Source organism: Danaus plexippus (genome assembly GCF_018135715.1).
Source record: "Danaus plexippus chromosome 9 unlocalized genomic scaffold, MEX_DaPlex mxdp_26, whole genome shotgun sequence".
NCBI classification, from domain to species: Eukaryota; Metazoa; Arthropoda; class Insecta; order Lepidoptera; family Nymphalidae; genus Danaus; species Danaus plexippus.
This window is the reverse complement of record NW_026869848.1, coordinates 2,409,669-2,434,471: the sequence shown is the minus strand read 5'-3', so window position 1 is coordinate 2,434,471 and position 24,803 is coordinate 2,409,669. Positions and strand designations below refer to the sequence as shown.

Genomic DNA, 24,803 nt, shown 5'->3' with positions numbered 1-24,803 from the left:
ATGAAAAGTTTTTTAACAAGTTAATTATTGAAATAACCCGTCAGATAAACTTGTTAAAAGAATTTACCAATCACAAATTGCGATAATGTTCTTCTAATGCGTGATATGGAACGTTTTTTATCTGACAGGGCATCCAATATGATAAAAAAAAAATAGGACAGAGATAGAAGTAGAATATAAGCAAAAGAGCGAGTGAGTAAAATAAACAGCGTCCTGACTGGGCGAAGTCAACCGAAGGTTGCCGATGTTGACGCCATATTGTAATGTCAGGTTAGGTGAAGGTGGTGAAAGCACTTGCTTTTTATTTACTATATTTGTCTAAACTGGTGATTTATCAATTGATTAGGACTTAAAAACTTAAGGTATGTAATGAACTTCCATTATTTAATATTAGTATAACAATTTTGCAGACTTATAAAGAAACAAATTAGTGTAAATTGTCGGGTGTGGTATTTAGTTCATTTGATACACGGGCATTATATACTTTGTTTATTTTGTTATTATTATTACTTTATTTTCTTTCATTACATAAAACAGTATTATATATTAGTTTATATATGTATATCTTGAGCTTTAATTTAGAATATTGACAAATTGCTTATAAATCGATAGTCACGGCTGCGTCGTATTCTAGTTTCATAGTTTATTTTTTATAGGCGCAGGGTGCATCGCTGCATCCGTTTAAACATGAGTTATCAGATACCATCATCTCAGAGCCGCACAAGTAAGTAATATTATAAAAAAAAATAATCCTAATAATAATAATTACTTACAGAAACTAGTTTGTATTTTTGTGACTCACATCACATATTTCAATATTGTTATTTCTAAAGTAGTTATGAAAGTTGTTAAAATCATTGATAAATATTTATTATTTGAGTATAAAATTACTATTGAAATATGTCTGTCTAATCAAAATTGTTGGGAATTATAAAAACTATTATAAATATACAAAGTAAAATTAAAAAATATCTTCATAAAATTCTATTGTAATTAGTTCTAATATTTTACACAATTTTAACCTCGTGTATTTACTCTTATTTATTTATTGATCTTATAAACCTAGTATAACCAAATCATAATTATGCTTACAGTGTCTCATAGCAACTATGGTGGGTCTGATGTGCCGATGGCACCTAGTAAGGAGCAGCAGACCCTTATGTGGCAACAGAACTCGTACTTGGTGGATTCTGGTATCAATTCTGGTGCAGCTACTCAGGTATGTGTTTATTACTTCCGAACTATTGATCAATTGATTGATGAAATTTATTTAATTATGCTTATCATAAATAATTTAATTTTTTTTTGGGTTACTATGTGTTAATTTAAAAACTACATACTCCCAACATCTCGGTTACTTTGCAGTAACTGTGATCACAGGCAGACATAAAGAAATCCTCTTCATTGTTATGTCATAAACATGGGGAGTATGTAGTTTTTAAAATAATAAAATAATGCATAGTAATCGGAAAGTATTAGTTTTTATAAATGAATACTCGCTAAAGTCTTAGACTTCATAACATTCATCTTGTTTCTTATGCTAAAGTGGTTTTTCTTAATTCTTTATACAAGTAAATATGTTATAACTCAGCACATTTAAAACATTACAAAATGATAAGTCAACATGTTCATCTCATGAACTTCTTATTGAGTATGTGTTTATAAATCTGATACTCTATCAAACACTATGTAGTACTTGGGATTCATATTTCCTATGTACAACAAATTAACATCACAATTATTTCTAGTGTATTTTTATTTAAATAGTCGTTTTATGTTTATAACTTTCTTTATTTGTAAAAATTGATTTTATTAAGAAATATTTATTTAAAAATTAAGTAAGTTATGAGTTATGTAAACAAATGTGTGATGTAAAAAACAATATAATTTAACGCTGAAATCATTAACTTAGCAATATTTTTTATATAACATTAAAAATTAAAACAATATTTCATAAACTTTTATCATGCGGCTGCTTAGAATAAGATTTTCAAAAAGGTTTATATTTCATTGTATCTTCATAGGTACCGTCTCTTACTGGCAAAGAAGATGATGAAATGGAAGGAGATCAGCTCATGTTTGACCTGGACCAGGGTTTTGCCCAAGGCTTTACTCAAGAACAGGTTGATGGTAAGTTGAATAAATAAATCATTTTTTGCAACTAAGGGTAAAATAACAGGTAACAAGAAAAGAAAGTCCCTTCTTTCTGAATTACCCATCTGCTAATTTGTGAATTCCTTCAAGCCATCATACATGTATATATTATAGGACACTAACAGTTTTATATCACAACATTTTATAATTTAAGAATTTGTTAATTTTTTAAAAATAATATGTATATCTCCTTGTACAGATATGAACCAGCAGTTATCTCAGACGCGGTCCCAGCGTGTTCGCGCTGCTATGTTTCCTGAGACTTTGGAGGAAGGTATAGAGATTCCTTCGACCCAATTGGATCCCGCTCAACCGACTGCTGTCCAACGCCTATCTGAGCCATCTCAGATGCTTAAACATGCTGTTGTTAACCTTATTAACTATCAGGACGACGCTGATTTGGCTACAAGGTTTGTATGAAAATGATTTGTTCTGCACTATATATTGTTTAATGCACTAAGAAAATTGGTTTTGAGTAATAAAATAACTTCCAGGGCCATACCTGAATTGATCAAACTCTTGAATGATGAAGACCAAGTGGTTGTGTCTCAAGCTGCTATGATGGTACATCAGCTATCCAAGAAGGAGGCGTCCCGTCACGCCATCATGAATTCACCTCAGATGGTTGCCGCTTTAGTTAGAGCAATCTCTAACAGCAATGATTTGGAGACTACTAAAGGTGCAGTGGGAACCCTGCATAACTTGTCTCACCACAGACAAGGTTTACTTGCAATCTTCAAGAGCGGTGGTATCCCCGCTCTGGTGAAGTTGCTAAGTTCCCCTGTAGAGTCGGTGCTCTTCTATGCTATCACCACACTCCATAATCTCTTACTGCACCAAGATGGTTCAAAAATGGCGGTGCGCTTGGCTGGGGGACTGCAAAAGATGGTTGCTTTATTGCAGAGGAATAACGTCAAGTTCTTGGCTATAGTGACTGATTGTCTCCAGATCTTGGCATACGGGAACCAAGAGTCCAAGCTAATCATCCTTGCGTCTCAAGGACCGATCGAACTTGTGCGTATCATGCGCTCTTACGACTATGAGAAGTTGCTGTGGACTACATCCAGAGTTCTGAAGGTAAATTATAATAAAACAGATTTTTTTTTACATACAAATATATTTCTAAACACCTAAAAAGTATATGGGAATCAAACCAATACATGATTCTTAAGAAAAGGTAAGCAATTTCAATTCAAACAGAAGTACTTTTCTAGATCATCAGAAGTATGTTATAGTCAAAACAATAATTGTAATCAATTTACATTTTCTAATGTGAAGGCACTGTATGATATTGTAGCAAATTTAAAGGCATATTCCTACCTTAACTGACTTCACATATGCAGTGCCTATTTATCAGTCTATAACGTGAAAAATTATTCAGTAACGAAGTAACATTCTCTTCTAATAAAATCATATATGAACTATTCAAGATTTTATGAAGTCTATCATTTTTGTTACTTACAGGTGCTGTCTGTATGCTCTAGTAATAAGCCGGCTATAGTGGAAGCTGGTGGCATGCAAGCCCTCGCCATGCACCTCGGCAACCCAAGCGGCCGTTTGGTCCAAAACTGTCTTTGGACTCTTAGAAATTTGTCTGATGCTGCCACCAAGGTAAGCTAAACCAAGAACGATTTAACATGCAATATATTTTAACATTCTGATTTTACATTATATGTACATGTTTTTAAGAAATACATATATGCATAGCAAGTTTTTAATCTGTACAATCACAATTGTATTATAAAAGTTAAATAAATTAATTAATCATTGCAGTCATTTTTACGAACCACATAACTATTAGTTTTCAGTTAAAGTCAGCCAGTTGTGACTCGGCTTTAGATTGCATTCAAAAAATTTATATTCACTTCACCTCTAGTTATACTTTAAATGCCATTCATATTTACACTTATATAGGCGTTCAAAGAGCTTAATGTTTTTCAATATGCTTATTTTAATTTAAAAAAGTCGATAAGAAACAAGTTATAGAAGTAATTAATAAATTTAGTATAGTAATATATATCTCCTTCACCACATTTGGAATTCAAGTCATGTTACACGGGTCTTTGGGCCCGTACCATTGCTTGGTTTGTTATCTCTTGAATATAACACCTCATGATTATTAATTTCAGGTGGAAGGTTTGGAAGCTCTGCTGTCAAGCCTAGTGCAGGTGCTCGCTTCGACTGATGTCAACATTGTGACTTGTGCTGCTGGAATACTCTCTAACTTGACATGCAACAATCAACGCAATAAGGTAAAGTCAAAGGATTTTGTTTTTAATTTCATATAAGTAAAACAAAATCGAACCATTGTACATATGATATGTTTTCTGGATGCATGGATTTTACACTGCATCACAAGCACTAAAATATCTTCATTTCAATAGTTGGACCATGCGAATTAGGACTTTGACAAATATATATTTTTGATTGATTCCAATACCCACATAATGGTTTTTTTGCAAATATCACACATTTTATTGGATTTGTTATTACAGTTAGTATTTTTTTTAATCCTTTTGTATATGACGCAGAATATTATCATCCAATAAAAGTTTCCAGGCAGTAATAAACTTTTCGCCAATATGCTTTCTTGCATACGGAGTCGGTCCAGACTGTTCAGTCAAAATGTTGTGCTGTGCTCGTCGACCTACTTGACCAAGCTCAGTCCCAGAGCTTTTTTCCACGGCACTCCCACTGACGACACCATACTGTTATCATCCGCATTATCCGCAGCTTGCATTTCGCGAATCTCACGCACTTGCCTCCTTCGTCCTCTTCCCCTATGCTATTTGCCGTTGTACATTAGCCGAAAAGACAACGAAAAACATTTAAAAGTTATTGTATAATATGTCAAATCATCTACGTCGGTAATTCTAATAATCAATAGATGCAAATATTCTTATCAAATAAGAGAGATAATAAAATCCTAGTGGCATGTGGTCGTTTGAGTCGCCAGTGCTTGAAGAACTCGTTTCGGATGGAATTATCTCTTCTTCTGAATCGCATTCACTTTCTACATCTTCACCCGCACCGTCTGACCGTCTGACTGATCCTCAGGCAACGATTGTAACGATTGTTTGTAATAATATTTGATGGTCTCTCAGCCTAGACATTGTAAAATAACTAAATGACGCTGTAACAGTTGGTATGATTCTATACAATTAGTTTCACAGGTAACATCCACAGCTAGAAAAAAAATAATGTAAATATTATGAGCAACCCTCAAATGGATGCTGTTTATCTTAATAAACGCCGCTTAGGTCCAATGACCCGGCACCGTCTCTGTACGTAAACGTTATGTTAATTTAATTCAGGATGATAATATAACAATAACATCAACAGTACATTGAGATATAAACTATTTCATTAAAAGTCACGGGTGGTTGAGCACCAAACTAATAGTTTCGAAATGATCGGAAACTTCAAAATGGGTCAAAAGACCCCTCCCCGTCTGTCTAGTGCTAAATACGGCGAAAATATAATTATTGAAATTATAACATTTTATAATGAAAATAATATTTTTTCGTATGACTACGTGTATTTTATCATTTTAAAACCTACATACTGTCGACGTTTCTATTAAACGTGATCAATAATATTAGTTTCATTTAAATGAACACTCGCGAAAGTCTTAGATCTCATTAAGTTTTATAATGATTAAAATTTTTCATATACATTTTAGATTCATTAAACTGATGTAATTTTCATATTATGTTTTCTTATTATTCCAATGAAAATTCAGATAGTTAAATATTGCCCTGATATTAAAGGTTACAATTATATAATCTGCATTTCTTTCCCAGGTGACGGTGTGTCAAGCTGGTGGTGTGGATGCTCTGGTCCGTACGGTGGTGTCAGCCGGGGACCGCGAGGAGATCACAGAGCCAGCGGTGTGTGCTCTCCGCCACCTCACCTCCAGGCACGTTGAGAGTGAGATGGCTCAGAACGCTGTCAGACTCCACTACGGACTACCGGTATGTTGTATTAAAGTTAATCTAATTAATTAAAAAAAAAATCCATAATAACTAATACTTGTGATATTTCTTTTAAGTATCACATTTTAGTGTAATGTAGGAATTTAATGCGTAATCCATAATATTAATATATATTTATATTTTTTTTGTAATTCAGTGATCATTATAAATGTTTACACAAAATTTTTGTAGTGATAATCGTGAGCAGCTACAAAAACTTTAATAAAACTTGTGAGAATGACACTTAGCGTAGTAATTAACCTTTATTTAAAGTTTTAAGTAGAGACGTTACTTGATCTGTAATATCATTTGTAAATATTTTTTCACACCGAGTATTTCAATTTAAATTCCCTTTTTTCTTGAATTCAATCATATCCATATCATCGGCTCATTAATCTCTTCATTTCCATTTATATCAGTCATGTGCATGTACCATTTAATTTTCCTATTAATCAACATAGTTTATGAAAGTCCTTCTTCCAGGTGATAGTGAAGCTGCTGCAGCCCCCGTCTCGCTGGCCGCTGGTGAAGGCTGTAGTGGGTCTAGTACGTAACCTGGCTCTGTGTCCAGCCAACCATGCCCCGCTACGAGAACATGGTGCTGTACATCATCTCGTTAGACTCCTGCTGCGCGCATTCAATGATACTCAGAGGGTTAGTAAATTAAATATTAAACAGCTCTTAGCAATACAAACGTTTTAAATCTCATTGCTAATGATAAAAAATAAATATTGAAAGTAGCCAACTTGTTTCGTTTATATCATTTGTATTTAAAATAATATCCATATATGTGAACATTTAGTAATTAATGAATATTAACTGTTAGTCATCTGTTAATGCCTTAGTAGGATTTTCATATAGCAACCAAAAGCTTAATAAATAATTTAAGAAAAATTTTATCGCTTATCTAATTGTAAATTTTTCCAGCAACGTACATCTGTAACTGGAGGCGGGGGTGCTGGCGGAGCTTACGCAGACGGCGTCCGTATGGAGGAGATTGTGGAAGGCGCGGTCGGTGCCCTGCATATTCTCGCTAGGGAGGGACTAAATCGCACTCTCATAAGACAACAGAACGTTATTCCGATATTCGTGCAGCTTCTGTTCAATGAGATAGAAAACATACAGGTTTGTTATGTTAAATTTACTTTTGTCTTAATTTATGTTGACAGCGTATAAATGTTTCGTACTTGTTATAAGATTGAGTATATCGGATGAAAAAGCCGCCTTGATATGTACTGTGACAATTTTTAAGTGCTGTGATATATTTTCGTTCTCAAATCAAGTCCAGCCTCCCTCCTGTACAAACAAGTAAAAAAGGTATAGAGCACGGATACAAAAGGTAATAAGATTTGATTTAGAAACACTACCCGTAGCAGAATTCCCATTTATTTCAGAAAGCACTTGAGTCTGAGCTGAAATAGCATTATCTCTAGTGTATAATCAATAATGAATCATTTCCGATAATATTTTACTTCTTTTATTCATATTGAATGTCTATCTTATCAGCGTGTAGCGGCGGGCGTGCTCTGTGAGCTCGCGGCTGATAAAGAGGGCGCGGAAATGATAGAAGCAGAGGGAGCCACCGCACCCCTCACTGAACTACTGCATTCAAGGAATGAAGGTATGTGTAAGAGTTATCCTGTATTTAATACATATATATGAAATATACATACAAAATCAGACTGTGAAGAAACTATAAATTTAATTTTTGTATGAAAATAACTTGAATGGAATATACAAAATATTACGCAAAATCGCTTAATAATTGTGCCTCATCAACATTTTCTATTATGAGTGTAAAATATGTTCTTGCCAGACAAATTTACTTATATTTGTTTTCCAATATAAAGGAAAGCGACCACCCTGTACTTGAATTAGCTTTCAATACTGTGTATCAGTGATTTTATAAAATCTAAAATACGAAAAATATATATATACCCTAAAAATCATACCTCTATTATCTACACATATATATTAAATCGGAATGTCTGTTTGTTTTATTGATATGAATATATATATAAATAAATAACTTTTTTTTTAATTTTTGTCTGTCTGATCGTTCCGGCTGATCTCTGAAGTAGCTAGATGGGTTTTAACGGGTCTGTTATTGGAGGTAGCTGATGTTATAAGGAGTAACATAGGCAATTTTTCATCCCGATTCCGATTTTAAGCGTCATCACGAGTGGGAGTCATACCGTATGTATATATAACCCACACTGATGTATAATTTCCAGGTGTGGCTACATACGCCGCAGCTGTTCTGTTCCGCATGTCAGAAGACAAACCTCACGACTACAAGAAGAGACTCTCTATGGAGTTGACGAATTCGCTGTTCAGAGACGATCATCAGATGTGGCCCAGCGACCTCGCCATGCAACCCGACCTACAGGTATAATCCTTTCCCACGTCTACACTTAAATGTAACAATAAAATTTTGCATATAAATATAAATGTACATTTATGTGAGCTTCATTTAAATGTATCAAGGTATTTTAATATCCTTACATTAATTTTTATTTTGCATTTTTTTTTTTTTTATTTTCATATAAAAATTATTGTTAATTATTTTGCGTTATTGTTTTGAACCTGCTTGTGTGATGTATGTTTGCTGTTGTATCATATAGGACATGCTCGGGCCGGAACAGGGCTACGAAGGTCTATACGGCACGAGACCATCTTTCCACCAACAAGGTGAGTTATATATTGACTATGTGACATATGTAATATGAGGTAAAAAAATTGATAAATCATTATAAGAATATCTCATAATAGATATATAGTATATGCATTGTTCTGTTACATGTATTAAGAGTAGGCTAACATTGTATTGATTGATTTGATATTAAGTAATCGATGTCCAGTATGAAGCACATGTTTTTGTAAACTTTAAAATATGTTTCTCTCTTCTTTACACGCAGCTTAATCCGGGACCTATTTATCACTAAACTCAGGTGATGGGAATATTATTATTATTGTGTGTGTGTGTTTTTTTTATTTATGTATTGTGAGTGTTCTAAGCATATATTTGTAATAAATATTTAATATGTATGCCCGATATCCGTCCCCGATTACTATGTTTTTAACTGCTTTGGATCGCTGCGTAACCAGTCGTTGAGAATTCGTACGAATTTACTAACAAATTAATATAAAATATGTTTACTTAATCAATTAATTATTCAAAATTAACTGTAACAAGTCATATTTGCTTGAAGCACATGATAGTTTGTAATTTTATTATTAAATATTTTGTGTGTGTGTTTTTTAGATACAGTCTCTTGTATAGTTAAAGTAACCACACAGCTCCATCACATTCAGTCACACTGTAAACCACCACTCATTTTCCCTCTAAACTCTATATTCTAAAAAATAATAAGTAAATTTTACAAATCACATTTAATAACTTATTTAATTCAATTCGCTACATTTTGTACGTATCATTGTAAGTCTAGGTTTCCATAACATTAAATAATTTCAAAGATAAATTAATCACGCCACATGGATTGTTAACGTCTAATAACACAATATTATCAAAACTTAAACACATTGCAGGCTACGATCAAATCCCGATAGACTCAATGCAGGGGTTGGACATCGGAAGCGGTTTCAATATGGACATGGACATCGGCGAGGAGGGCGCCACTACCAACGAGCTAGCCTTTCCTGAACCGCCGCACGACAACAACAACGTAGCCGCCTGGTACGACACCGACCTCTAGAGGGACCTGGCTTATCTGGACATTTTAATTACTTGACACCCGTGTAACACTATTGAGTTAAGTTTACTTAATGTAATAATTTTGTAGAGTAAACTGATGTATTGACTTCTTGTCATAACAAACAACTCGTCAACTATATTAAAACCTCACTTCGAGTGTAATTATCGGTTGTAAAAGCTTTCTAAACATATGTAATGAAAATTCAACTAGTTACTAGTTTTTGTTTATGTCAAAATATATATAAAAAAAATATGTTTTATTCACAATATTTTATTATCACAAAATAATTAAATATAAAACAATTCGTTACCAAAATCACGAACAGAACGCCGTCGATCCTCAACTTCTGTGATAGTCTCACGACGTAACAATTTTAACATCTGTTATAAAATTGGAAGCGATGGGTGCTATACCTGGGTCGGTATTGTATTTCTAAACGAACAAACGCCCCGGCATTGGTTACATCGGGTTTTGTACGGGAACGTATGAAATGCGTGTAATCGGACTATAGGGTATACATTACATTATAAGATATAGGCTTTAATGGTAATATTTTCTAGCGTAATTCGACTTATTTAATACGTGCATTTACGATGTGTGATTTATATGTTTCATTACAACTATTGGCTGGATGACGTTTTATTTAAATAATTCATAAGACTGTTTGATTGCTAAGAATTGTATTTTATATTGCTTTTGACTGCCATTTTGTTTTTATTTTACCATCGTCTGGTTTACACTGACGTTTGCTGATAACAATGAGCGCCTCATTGGATGTCACTTGATTCGATTCAAGCGACTTTGGCCTGTGAGTGTGGTGTAAACAGATGAAAAAAATTCAGTGTACGAATGATACGCTATTTAAACAGGTTAGTTCTGTATTAGGAGTAATATTATAATTTCAAATATCATATAACTCCGATGTCACGCACTGAAGTATAATCAATGTACTAGTATATAATATTTTAAACATTTTTTAGTAGAACAATCAATATTATGTAGTGTTAATAATCAGTGCGTACTAACCCTTCTCTGAGAACATTACATGTAGTTCACAATAATCGTTTTATTTCTGACATAAGATTTGAAATGTACTAAATCAGTGTTTGTGTTAAGGTGTGTACACACTAGTTTACACAAGTGCCAAAAACAAACGAAGAATTTTGTTCTCATCAAACTGGACGTAAACTTCAAAATATTCTGCATAAAAGGGCATTTCTGAAGTGACTCACCAGTTTAATGGGAAACATCGTTTTGTATGAACGGTAATGTACACACACCTTAACATTGTATGTAGCTTTGTGTATTACAGTTATGATATTAGGAGATGCACACTAACGTAACGTACACGTAGAATTAGTATATTATAATCGTATATCGTAAGGTCTAGTATTAATTGCGTAATTCCTCTAGGGTCCTCATATATAATTTTTCTATTTAATAATCTTAAGTATCTTTACCAATGTTTTTATACCGATTCGATTATGAAGACATTGCTGAAGCATGTTTTTTGTCCATTTAGTTATGGATATTAAAGTATAATACAAATGTATTTTGTTTTATTAATGCCCTTACATTTATAATTAATTCTAAAATTTTAATTACATAAAATATTTAGTTGGCATTTGGGTTAAATCAGCTTGAGATAACTTGGCCTGTAACAATGAAAAAATAAATTAATAATCAAGGTTATAAAAAAGTCCATAACATTTTTTTATAATGAGAATGCAATAAATTTTATAGTACTCGAACAAAAACCAGCGTATAAAATATAGTGCTTGTAAATTGTCAATATTACTATTTATCATTTTTTTATTATAATTTTAATATATTTAAGGATTTGTATTAAGTATATTAAATGTATGAAATTACAGAATATATAAATCATTCGTACGTCGACGTCCAGACTAGAAATATTTCTGTATTCGCGACTTTGATAGAGCTTACAGTTCCTTGGGAAATGAGCCATCCCAGAGACCATGCCATCAAGGTCAATAAGTTTACGAACTTACTAAGAAAAGGTTCGTTGTATAACATCTAAATCTCTACACCCTACTAAAAGTCTTGGCACTGTCCAGAACTAACACAAATTCGTTCCTAGAATGTACTTCGAAGACAGCCTTAATACATTCTTTTCATATTTGGTAGTTAGAGAGAGGATCTTGGAAGGTGGAGGTGAGCGTTTAACGTGCGTTAGATAGGGGGCCCTTAAACCTACGCCTGGGTCGCAAGTCCCAGGCACTGTTGAAGCACTCTCCCTGCAACGCGAATGACCCGGCACCCGCAAAATGAATCCATGGAATGCTGAGATTTCTCATTTTGTCTCTAAGCAACACCATGCTTCAATATCCTTTATAGTCCTATAAGGCTTCTTTAGCTTCAGAAGTAATTCTCAAGGACTCTTAGACATTAGAGGGTTAAGCTGTACCCATATGTCACATTATATTTGTCTCCGAGTTTCAATTATCAACCCTTGTTCTCCAAAATGAAAACTGTCATACATGCATTAATTACTATTTCAGTAGTTGTAAATGATGAAAATTAAAAACTATATCAATAATACAAACTAATAAGTTATCACTATAAAAATATCCAATAACTGTTTGGCTTATTTAACATTGAGATACAACTGTATGAGTAATATTTTGAAGTTTATAAACAGACTGTATGAAACACAGAATTTACAAATTAGGCTTTGAATTTTTCCAATAAACAATCAATGGTCCTTTTGCAAAATGTTTGTGGCGAGACTATAATTGTAATTCAAGTAATCTCCATATTTGTTCCACTGCCAAATTCGTCGAAAATATTATGTTACTTGACATACGAGAATTAGATTATGATAATAAAATTTAGCAGTTGCTAGTACTACCCCCATATCAAGCATTGTATGAATGTTTTAGTTGATGACTTTCATTAACAACTCCTTGCTTAAATGACGTTAACATTAGATTAGATTTTTTTTGTTTAAAGGCTGACATAAGATCTAAGCGAAATCTAGATAGATGCCTTTAACGTAAGACATGAAAGTGAACGGTGAGGTGAGCACTTACAAGTTTTTTCAGGTAGATGTGACATAAATACTAAAGATCAGTTTTGGAAGCATTTTGGACTAAAGCAAATATTTTCTATATAAATTTAATAAGACTATTGAGACCAATACAAATAAAAGTATAAAAAGAAATCTTTAACCTATACCTACAGGCATACTTTCATGTCTGAATATTTAGCACAGATTATATATAACTAATGATTGTTTCGACTTTTTTATTTCGATCATTAATATCAATGTTGCGTGCATTTTATATAGCTTAACTATAAAATAATCTTAATAATAAATAATTATGATTATAATAAAGTACAAAAGTAATAAGACCAGGTCCTTAATAAAATTTGTCATAGGGCTGTGAAGGCCTTATTTTACCTATATATTAAGGATAAATTAAGTAAAAAAAAATTCTTAATAGCAAAAAAATTAAGTTGGTAAAATCATAATTATAAATAAACAAATGATCACAGCTTGTTAATGTCAAGGAGTAGCTCAATACAGATCCATGAACCGAGTGATCAAAATATATCCACGTGAGCATCAAAAGACATAACTCGCAAAATTGTTCGTGAAGGTAGGCGACCGCAACCGCATGACGTAACTTCCCTGCCTTCGTCCCGACAGTTATTATGTACAATTAGGACTTAGACCACGGCACGGCACTAATCTTACACTAACTTCGATGTATACATAAATAGTTTCCGCCTAATTCTTGGGGTGGTACGGCAATTTCATCAGGTTCAATATACGTACATGTGTTCACTGGAATAATGATAATTTTCAATGCTGTTAGCAGTTACTACTCATGAAGTATGCTTTTAGGAATAAATATCTAAATAATTCAACACAAACAAACATGGTCAATACTTGGATGTAATTATGACAATATAAACAATTTCTAAAAATTCGTAGGTACGTTCTAAGTATTCTTTTGAATATGATTTATGTTTTTATCTAGTCTGATAAATGAATTTACTACTTACGGAGAAATTAACTGATATAGCTTTTAAAATATAAATTATACATTTTCCTTTCGCACCTAGTTAATAGTATGAGTATTTTCTTCAGAGTATTTCGGAGAAAAATAATTGTTATACAAAGTAGTAAGCAGGTAATCGTATGCAATTAAAGAAGCCTGCGAGGTTACAGTAGTCCCTTTGGTGCTCTGGGCCCATGGAATCAAAGCTACACTCACTTTTGACATCGAAGCATTCATATGATGGGTAGGTAATTGATCAGGTTTTTTTGGTATACCGACCTCACTAATCGTTAAAAAAAATATTGCCTTTGACTCCTCTTATAGAGCTTAATTAATATTATTTATATTAAAATCACGTATTGTCAAAAAACCCTCACACCGTCGTTATCATTAAGAAAAAAATATCGTTGAAAAGTAAAATATAATTAAAGTATGGTGCTGGGTCACATTTTTTTTTGTTTGTAGATAATACTCGGGTTAAAAGTTTGAATTGGAATATATTGCACATTTTCATACAGCTACATAATTACAAAATATAAACAGGTATGCATGACCGACAGTGTTTTGTTAATTATGTTATTCTACCAAAAAGAAATAGCATAATTATAAATACATTGTAGGTGAAGTGAAAACTTGCTCAAAGCGGCTGGATCTCGGTGGATACGGAAGACAGAAGACCGGGCGTAATGGCTAAGCTTGGGGAATATATGCTGCAGTGTGCTATCACCTGGGCTGATATGTAAAAAAACATAGGTACGGCATATTTTTGGGAATAGTATTACTTTGTTAGAACTCTCCTTACCTGGGTATCAAATTCTAAGATTTGTTAATGAAAAATTTCGCTCTAAATTCAGTATGACCACACGAAGAGTAGTAAACGATAATTTTTTTGAGAAACAAAAATTCGTTATCATTCATTCTTTAACCTGATTAATTATTCTTGAGTAAAATGTACCTACTATATAATAATTTTAATCGCACCACCAAACTAGTGAAGTCAATTTAGGTGAACTTTTAAAACAAAGCATATTAAATGCTAGGTAAACATTACGGAACCAACTTTTATTGTGTCGTGTTGTAGGTGTAGTTGAAATTGGGTTTTATATTTTCATTTTATTTTTATAATACATTTGTTACAATGTTAATTAAACCACTAGTTTATAATTAAAACATTCGCTACAACCGTTAATTACGCTGTATTAGCGTGACACACGCTAAAATTCTATACAATTCACGGGGGAGATTCCAAATCACAGTGTGAACCTAATAATCATCGAGAAATTTACTCATGTATGTTTGATTCGTCTAAACGGTTTTTGGTCATTTCCCATGCGATCACATGTAATTAGGTGTATATACGATGTAGTCTTATTGCCCCTGAATAAAGGTCACGGTTTGGAAGTTGGTAATTACGAAGGAGTGAATGTTGGTGATAATTATACAGTGAAGTTTGAACCCAACGTTTTCAAGTAACGTGTGAATGGAAGATATGGAACTTTGTGTATTTTAATTACATATAATTTTGTTTGTTAATCCTTTCAGCCTTTGAATGTTTTCAATTTATATTCCTTATGTATCATTATTCAAAATTTATTTTACCTTATCGTTATATTGTTGTTTATATATGAATATTGAAATTAAGTTGTATAGGATAAACATGACTGAATACAGGCTCTACAAAGTTCCTTAGGTATCTAGGCAGTATACGTAATACCTACATTTCACTTAATTCGTAAAATATTATAATAGAAATTTATTATAAAGTGCATATTATTTATATAACATTATACAAGGTAAAACACCAGACTATAGATGATAAATACAAAATACATAAACGTGCACAGTTAAAACAAAGAGTTTATAGCTTAACTGTTATGAGTCTCATTAAAGGTTGCATCGTATCTCCCTGCAGTTAGAGTTTACGACCCCTTAATAAACTCCGGTCGAGGGTAGATTACATGATTTTTACGTTCAACAGTGAAAACGCATCTGTGTAGATCATCAGACTTCGAATTAGTTATTTAATGAGATCTTCCAAAAGTTTTTAAGCAGCATAAAAATTTACTTATTGAAACCTACTTCAGTTTAACTTTGAGTAATTATTAACACGATCTCTTCACATTTAAAAGGACACATTCATGTTTTAAATAAAGGAATATCTCATATATAATGCAATTTTATATAAGAAATAGTTCACAATAACAAAACTATTGTCAAAAAAATATACTCCGCAATTAAGTTCTTACGGTTTTTTTCCGTTTGATGGTATATTATAATACTTTAAACGTAGAATAAATTTCGCTACAATAAGGATAGTCTTGCTGTAACACGCAGTAACTCCATAGCCAGCAGTGACCGGCCTGAAACTGACAGTCCACAATTAGTAGTACTCGTTAACGGAATTTTAATTAAATTCCATGAGAAACTTTGTGTAAACTTTTACTTCAGAGTTTTTCCTTGTCTCCAAAAATTGTTTCTCCTTAAATCCATTGAAGAATGCCTAATTGATTTAATTAATTTGGTCTTGATTTGTTTTTGTGAGTGGATTTCGATAATCTTTTTTATAAATGCTCCAGTTTTTGCCCCAGACTTCATCCGTTTGAGTGTCGAAATTGGGTTCACAGAGAAATGTATAAAGTGTACTAAATAGATATGGTTATCAATCGGCAGCGGCATCTTCAGATATATATTCTGTGTCTCGCGAATCCATTCGATATATAACAATTACGTCGTGATCTCGCGGCAACTAGAAAGTATTCTGGGATAGAATAGTCAATATCTTATACGGTATCTAAGAAACGTTACTGCAAAGTTTCATAAAAATATTTCCTTAAATTGTTCGTGCCTGAAATATCAATAACCATTCATACATTCTCACAAGAATTCATTTATTATATTAGAATGATTTATATCAAGTAAATGGACCGAATGCCCCAGTCTGCAGAAAGTAAAACCGTAGGAACGCAATTTTCTTTTAAGATAAATGAGATTTATTTTCTGAATCGGAGCGTCTTAAACGATTTCATATTAATATTACCAAGAAGCAATGTCATTTTATCTCAGAATAAATCCTACAAAGATCAAAGGAATCAGAAATAGAAATTCTCTGATGGTAAGATCACATCTTTAAAACTAATACCCAGTATATTTAATAACAATGATTCATTTATGTGATAATTGTAATAATTTAATATTTTTATGGCAGCTTGTTAAAATATAGATCTGTGATGTATAATTTTTTATATAAATCACTAGAATTATAATTAATATCTGTGTATTTAGCTACGCTAAATAGGTTAGAGGTGTTTAGATGTACAACGAGGTTTTAGCTTCTATGACGGTTCTATGATTCGTAATTTCACATCATAAAGATAATGGCAACAGTACCAAAATAAAATATTTCTATATTACACAGAATTCGTGTATTTGATCTTCTTATCTTTTTTTCCCAGAAGTCTTCTTACCTTTAAGGTTCAATTCATAGAGCCATTAACAGAATACTATAAGAAAATTGTTTTCATAGCTTTTACTAATTGAATATAAAACTTCAATTAGTAATTAGTAATATTTTTTTTGGTAAAAAAATAACGTCTATAGCACCTAGGCCCACAGTAAAAGCATTTCTAACTTAAATAAACAAATAAAAATATAAAAAATTCGCTACCAAACAACACTTCCTTATTCACATTTTCTCATTCGCTGTCTGATACTTAAAATTATCCACTCTCTTGAGCCATAACTGCATTGCACTCAATTCAAATTAGGCCCACTGCAATAAAGGAAAATGAGTTTTTTTTTTACGAACGGCGAAGTTGTTTTTATTGTGCAAAAATCTCATTTTTCCCTCTACACTGATTAGGAAGTTCATTTAATCGGGGTGGATTTATTATAGCCCCATTTATGTGTTCCTACAAAGTTTATTCACAATTCATGTTGTCCTGTGAACTGTGTAATTATTGGCTTTGTTGGACACATTGGATACATTAAGTGGCAATGATTCACTAGGACTTAATTATTTCTACCTATGAACATCAAAACGATTAGTTTTCGAAATATTTATCCTTATTAATCCTTTGTTTTTATTATGCTTCCAACTCCTAATTCTATTAAAACTTCTGTCATATATTTAAAGATTTTTTTTTTATATGCTGACCCTACTTTTGAAGCTATTAGTTCATTTAACAATTTTAATAAGATGTTTTATAAAAGCTTGCTTTTACTTAACATATTTAAGCAATAGTTTTGCATATTTTTGTATTTAATTTAATTTAAGTGCGGTATTTGGTCTGAGTATATGATATTTATTTTATCGGCGATAGGCTTTATTGAAAAAGAAAAATTAACCTCAATCTATAGATCTAAAAATCCAAGATTTTATGTTTAGTTTAGCCATTTACAAATACCTATCAATTAACAAGTTGTCGAAAAAACAGAACATTTAAGTTGTGTTTTTTCTGATTTTATAGATAATAATATTGATAATCACAAATCACCTAATCGTGATGATCATGTAGAATTTGCCTATTCCCTCGATTTCACGGTTGACTAACAAAACCAGTCAACTTAAGAATCATTACATTTATAATTTATTTAATAGTAATTTTCGGCATTAAAAACAACTACAATTGTAATTAAAGTAATTTATAAAATTAATACAACGATCATAGTCTGCTTCTCAAACAAGTGTTTTGCAATACACAATGTTAAGCATTCAATCAAGGAATAATGAGTACCAAGATTAGATAATGTAAGACATAAATCTCTCAGCGCCAATTATAAGTGTATGATTGTAATGTCCAAGGAATCGAAAGTCGTCCGAGACAATGGGTCTTCTGGGAAATATTCGCGACAGTAATCGGGGTCGGTGTGACCCTCGCGGAGATGGGTTGTCTGCATTTATATTACATAGTAAATACCTTCCAATAAAAACGATATTTTAATGATAATATTACCTACAGGTTTACACATTGTACAAAATCAATTATGTATATTTATAGTTATTAAGGATCGACTTCGTATTATTTGAATGAACAGTAAAGATATTGTATACATATTTTATATTTTAGGTATATGAAAGAAAAACAGTTTGTAGAACTCAAGTTTTCTATAAAATTGATGACATCTAAGGAGGTCACCCGTTGTTATACCTGCGAAAATGAAGGGAAACACGTAACGAAGCTGATTAAAGATGGCGCAAGTTTTAAGTTATTCGTAAGAGAAAACCTCGAGCAAAGTTTGGTAAGCTGCGGTCGACCGCATCAAAAAGACGGCTCCAGAAGAAATATTCTTGTCTGATCGTATAAACTCTGCGGTTTTAACTCTCTTTTTTTTTAATCAGCTTAAGAACCATAAACTAAATACTCGGTATAAACATTTAGTATTTGTTATGTTTTGCTATGAGTACCTACCTATATTACATGTAGTGAAAATTATCAAATTAATTTTATTATATTATGTGCCGTGGTTTACAATCCCGCATTGTTCCCAACTCCCATCGTGTAGGTACAATGGAATGTTACTGCATTGTCATAGCCTTCACAAACCGCGTCAATCAATGACAACTTCGCAGAACGGTAACACAAGGCAATTTGTGTTCTGTTTTGAAAGGTGTCCCAACTTTATAATTGGTGCGAATTCGTTGGGAGTTATTAGCGCGGCAACAATGTTGGTGCCGAGTCTGTAACAAAAGTCCTTGTTCAAAAGTTCCTGTTTTCTATTTTTAAATGTCACCAATATTATGTTGTTAATATTATTAAGCTTACAGAACATATTAAAAGTATAATTTTATTGAGATGTGTCTATAGAAATTTTAAATAAAGAGAATAACTCGTATTTGCGATTTATTTTTACAACTTTGCTATTTCGTCTCTTTTTCGTTTCAGAGATTCAATAACAATGTCCGCAAAATAACATTTACGGCGAAGCAAAGTTCGTCATTACAAAGTTAAATCACGTTTCAATTTGTTTTTGGTTGAGTGAATTCAAACCTATCAAAGATAATTATATCTCACCATAGCAATGTATTTTAATATTTACCTATGTATAATCAGATCAGTACTTTACATAAAATAAACTTACTTTTAAACAAAAAAAATATTTTAAACAAAAATTTTCCTTTTTTTATTATCTGCGAACAATTGCAAAGTCGAATAGTGATGTACCATCGAATAGTGAATTTTATGCTTTATTCATTAACTTGTAAAACAATAAACGATTAAAATAACTGAAAAATAATATGGTCCACTGGCCACAGAAGCTATCAGATCTATTATGATCTATACGACAATATTATAATTGTAACATTGTTATCAGAATTACGTTGTAATGGGATTTCAGCTGTGAAACAATGAATTTCAGTGTTTGGTCTAACCTAAATAGAGGTTAGGATAATACGTTTTGCAAGTTTTGATTTACATGTAGTAAGTATATCAAGTAAAATAATAGATTTAATGGACGAATATATTTAAAGCGAACAATTATTTGTATTAATAATTTTCATTATAATTTACTTAACATCATTAAAAACTACGTTAGTAAATTAGGTATATGTACATACCAAACAGTCTTTCGTAGATGGATGATCGCTCTTACCTTATAACTATATATTATATTCAGTATATTATTATAAAAGTTGGTATATTTTTGTGTTATTCTTATATTGTTATAAATGAAAAGACAGCTATGAAATAATCAGAACATATTTAATAAACAATAACATTGATTGATAGGTCTCGTTTTTCAATTAATTTATCACTTATCACTGTCTTTCATGGAGAAATTTACTTTATTCATTCACATAACAAGGTTGTGAAAATCGTAAATGAAAATAAAAATAGGTACCTACATCAATAAATCGTGAGTCAATGATACATAAATGGTGTATTTTTCCTTAAACGAGAAAACTTCCTAATGATTCGATTCTTCCTATTTATAACGATACGAGGGTAGATGAAAGATAAGAATATATTAAAACTCTGAACCCTAATTAGAATTTAAACAAGTAAGTATATAAAATATATAAAGCCAAGTATACATAATATACAAAGTCTTAAATTTTGTATGTTTTTAATCTATTTTAGAGTCAAATATATACTTAGGTAATTTTGGATCATCTATGATTAAATTTATTTATTCATTACTTTTGTAAATACAGTTGAGCCATAGAAGTTTACTTGGAGCATGCAAGCCAATAAAAACAATAGTAATATGTTAAATTTGATTCCAATTCGATATTCTACTTAATGCTGGTTATAATTTATATTATTAATTTAATATTATGGACAAATTATGTTATTTGTAAAGTATTTGATAATTTCAGCCTTTATCGCAATAACTCATTTACAGCATGTTACAATTTTATTGACAAGAAGTAACCCTGGATTCCGGATATTGGTGTCAAAACCACTGAATTTTCGGGAAGATTTTTCCGGAATTCAATTTCCTAATTCAACAACAATACATCCAGTGCTATCTAAATACATTTTAGTTTTAGGAAGCGTTTAATAATACGGAATACGAAATAAATATAATCATTAATATTATAATCACATGTTAAAAAGTTAAACACAATGTTTATTATTATTATTGATCAAAACATAAAACCCTACGGAAAAACTTGCACATAAGAGTGGGAATATAAATCCTACATGGTCAACAGATACAAGCCGAGCTAAGCCGAGTAATGCCGAGCGCCACTCAGTTTATCCCCACTCCGAAGCTGAAGTAATGTGATAGATGAACGAAAAAAATCGAATCGATAAAAGAAGTTTCAATTAATAAGTTAACAGATATCAGGAAATATATGTTAATACGTATAAGTCCCTATATATTAATTGATCTAGTTGTTTTTCGAATATTCGTATTTGGATCTGCATTTTATGAAATGGAATAATTTATTTGATAGTTTTTAATTTCAGGTTTGCTTTTGTAATATGAAGACAAGATATAGCCACCCATCCATACACTCATTCTTCACTCCTTTCGTATTTAGTGGATCTATGTAAAGTATTAAACACGTAAATAGCTAAGCAGAAATATAGAGGTTCTAATTAACTTTTCAACGCCGACGTCTCGTCGGTAAGTCGTGACCGCGCCGCTACACCTCATATTAAGAGTAAATCCTTTTAAATGCATAAATAATTTAGCTGACGTGGATTAAGAGTTTCATTATTTACACCGATCTGTAAGATTCGTTTGGTAATAATCAGACCGAATAAGTTGTAATACTTAGTATATATGCATTAAATTATGTATATACATATATTATATAACTTTTAATCTGTATTGAAAACTTATGTTGATTTAGTCTGTAGACGAAAAATTCGATGCAGGATGCAATTAAATTTTCCACATTTAGAAAACATGCAGGTGAGAATTTTGCTAATGTAACAATTTAGCAAACCCAAAATTGTCTTGAATTTGAGGTATTTCATAATTCTGTACACGTTATAGGGCAGAATAAAAATCCATTAAAATATTAAAAATACTTAGCAACATATGATTATAAATGAAAAATGAAGCTATGGCAAAATTAAAGACTATCTATAGAATCAAAACATGTAGACTTGGACCTGTTACAAGCGTAGACTTAAGCGTAGCGATGTAGAGTCGTAGAGTCACAGAGGTGCCTAAATTTATTAAACGCTCTTAATATTATTTGAGGCTATGTTTACACCAAAACAAAAAAATATATATATTACTTAAACAATAATTTAATTATTTTAATAAGAGGTTTAAATGGAGTCAGCAATAACATCTACAGAATTATTTTTAGCCATACGGTGGACATTATAACAATCTCAAATACAAAGTATGATACATTAAATGTTATTCCGTTCGGGGACATATTAATTAAATAATAAAATAATATTATGTTCGTTTCGGTGTAATAGAAATCGAATGTCGTATGAGACGTAAAAGCGACCCTCGTCTCTTCTGTTGCATCGTAATCCTCTTAATAGATTCCGACGGTGTACGTCCTGATAAATATACTATCTTAATGAAGACAAAATTCATATTCGGTACGAATGAGAGTTTATAGTGGCTAAAGGTTCGTCCAACTATATAGTGTGTGACGTAAATATAACTATATAATATTAGTGAAGGATAAAATATCAAACACTACTAAAAGTGATTGCCTTTCAGATTTTAATCAAATTAATAAAATATAAATAAACACTGATATATATTCTAGTTAAACAGAATGAAGTGTAAAATATGATTGTGTGGTAAACTGGAGCTAAAGCTCAGGGGAATCAATCACTGATACAAAATTCACAAACTTTCAATTCCATTAAAGGCAATAGGATGCGATATATTTACGATATATTTACTATCTTAGGAACTTTCCCATTCTCATTAAAACGATGGATAAACAATGCATGCAACCGGAAAGAATGTTGTAACAGGGAATGGCTAAGTCTCGTCCTGGGGTGGTAACGCTATTGTTTTTCATAAGACACGATTCTAACAAATTATATCATGATTTGCACAAACCAATAGGACCAATCTTCTTACGTATTGACGAGTTTTAGTTAAAAACTATACTCTTATAATAAAAGATGCTGCTGTATCTACATTAGTAAGGGGAATGTATGTATGTTTCCTTCGCATTACAATTTGGGCGTCTTTACGAAAAGTGTGAATAGGCTGTTACTGTGATAGACCGTTCACCTACGACATCATTTCCACCTTTCCACGGGTGAAATTACAGTCAAACACTATCCAGTCATTATTTATAAAATAAAATAGTAAAATATTTTATATACTACGGTTAATTTTTTAAATACATTTCAATAACTTAGATTTATTTTGACAATTCACAAAGGAACTACTACATAAACTCTTTCGTTTCTAAAACAAATATCATTTTGGAAAGTTCATAATGTGATTGCGGATACCAAAGTTAATTTGGCAAGTTGTTAACATCTGTGCCAATTACTCAAAATTTAAGAATTTGAGTGAAAACGTATATTGATGTGATGACACTTTAACAATGAAAAGAAAAACAGCCTTCCCAAAAAAGGTCTACCGATTACAGTTCTTATAGCTAAAAAGTGATAGATGTTAACAAGAAATTGAAGTTTAATTTAGATTGATAAAATTCTATAATTAGTTTCTTGAAGACGAAAAAAATATAGTTAAAAGGAGAAGACGAAAGCATTTCTGGGAATATATAGTTATGACGCAGCAAACTGTCTCATTAGTTACGTAGATGGCAAAGTAAATGTCCTAGTTTTTATTAATAATCTTATTCTCTCCGTTCTCAGAGGAGCGGTATTCTTAGCAACGAAGAAAACGAATATTACATAAATAATTAAATATTCCAAGACTTCTTTTCTAGTCATTTTGCTGTAAAAGCATAAACTTCAGAGAATTTACATAATGTTAAGCGGCTTATCGTCGAATACAAATAGTAACAGACGGGAAAATCATTCGATTCATGGCGGTTGACTTCCCTATGGTGCCTCGCAAACAACTCAACTATTCACTTCAACGCAATTTACTCCTCTAGTTTAATTATTACTTTGATGAAACATACCAAGTTATTTTTCAAACAATGTTAAAGTTCAAATCACTATTATCATAAGGATTTAGTATGCACCTCTAAATTCTTCAAACTATTTAATTTGACTTAACGTTACATACATATATATGTCACAATGTGTTCCCATTGTTATATATTTTTAATAACACTGAAACTTTAAAAATACGTTCTATTCAGGACTTTGGTTTTTATTTTAAATAGATGTAAAAGTATCGTTAATTTTAGTTTAGTAATAAAAAGAAGACGATTTCATGAAATAATTTGAATAAGATAAAATTTGTAAGAAGCTTTGAATAATTTGAATTTTTTTTTTTTTTTGCTTAAAATCTATACTTTCTGTAAAATGTGTTAAGATTTAGATTATACATATGATGCCAGCAACCCC

General features: G+C 31.6%; 1 protein-coding gene across 3 annotated transcripts; it reads left to right on the top strand.

Annotated features, from left to right (window-relative positions):
- Positions 1–221: 221 nt before the first annotated feature.
- LOC116767209 (armadillo segment polarity protein) lies at positions 222–11,392 on the top strand. Of its 3 annotated transcripts, XM_032657429.2 has the most exons (16): positions 222–362; positions 657–724; positions 1,095–1,219; positions 2,025–2,130; positions 2,354–2,564; positions 2,649–3,231; positions 3,619–3,765; positions 4,284–4,406; positions 5,958–6,128; positions 6,600–6,782; positions 7,056–7,253; positions 7,635–7,749; positions 8,363–8,517; positions 8,753–8,819; positions 9,047–9,079; positions 9,678–9,815. In XM_032657429.2, the coding sequence occupies exons 2-15, from the start codon at positions 688–690 to the stop codon at positions 9,049–9,051; spliced, it is 2,226 nt and encodes a 741-aa protein (XP_032513320.1). In that variant the 5' UTR covers positions 222–362; positions 657–687; the 3' UTR covers positions 9,052–9,079; positions 9,678–9,815. The 3 variants fall into 3 exon arrangements, with proteins under 3 accessions (XP_032513320.1, XP_032513319.1, XP_032513318.1); XM_032657428.2 differs by lacking the exon at positions 9,047–9,079 and having other exon boundaries at positions 6,612–6,782; positions 9,678–11,392; XM_032657427.2 differs by lacking the exon at positions 9,047–9,079 and having other exon boundaries at positions 9,678–11,392.
- The last annotated feature ends 13,411 nt before the right edge of the window (positions 11,393–24,803 follow it).

Bases quoted from the DNA above. Each gene is read 5' to 3' on its own strand.
- LOC116767209 (XM_032657427.2), top strand. From the start codon at position 688: ATGAGTTATCAGATACCATCATCTCAGAGCCGCACAA. The intron at 6,783-7,055 runs GTTAGTAAATTA...AAATTTTTCCAG, and splicing joins CATTCAATGATACTCAGAGG to CAACGTACATCTGTAACTGG. The intron at 8,518-8,752 runs GTATAATCCTTT...TGTATCATATAG, and splicing joins CCATGCAACCCGACCTACAG to GACATGCTCGGGCCGGAACA.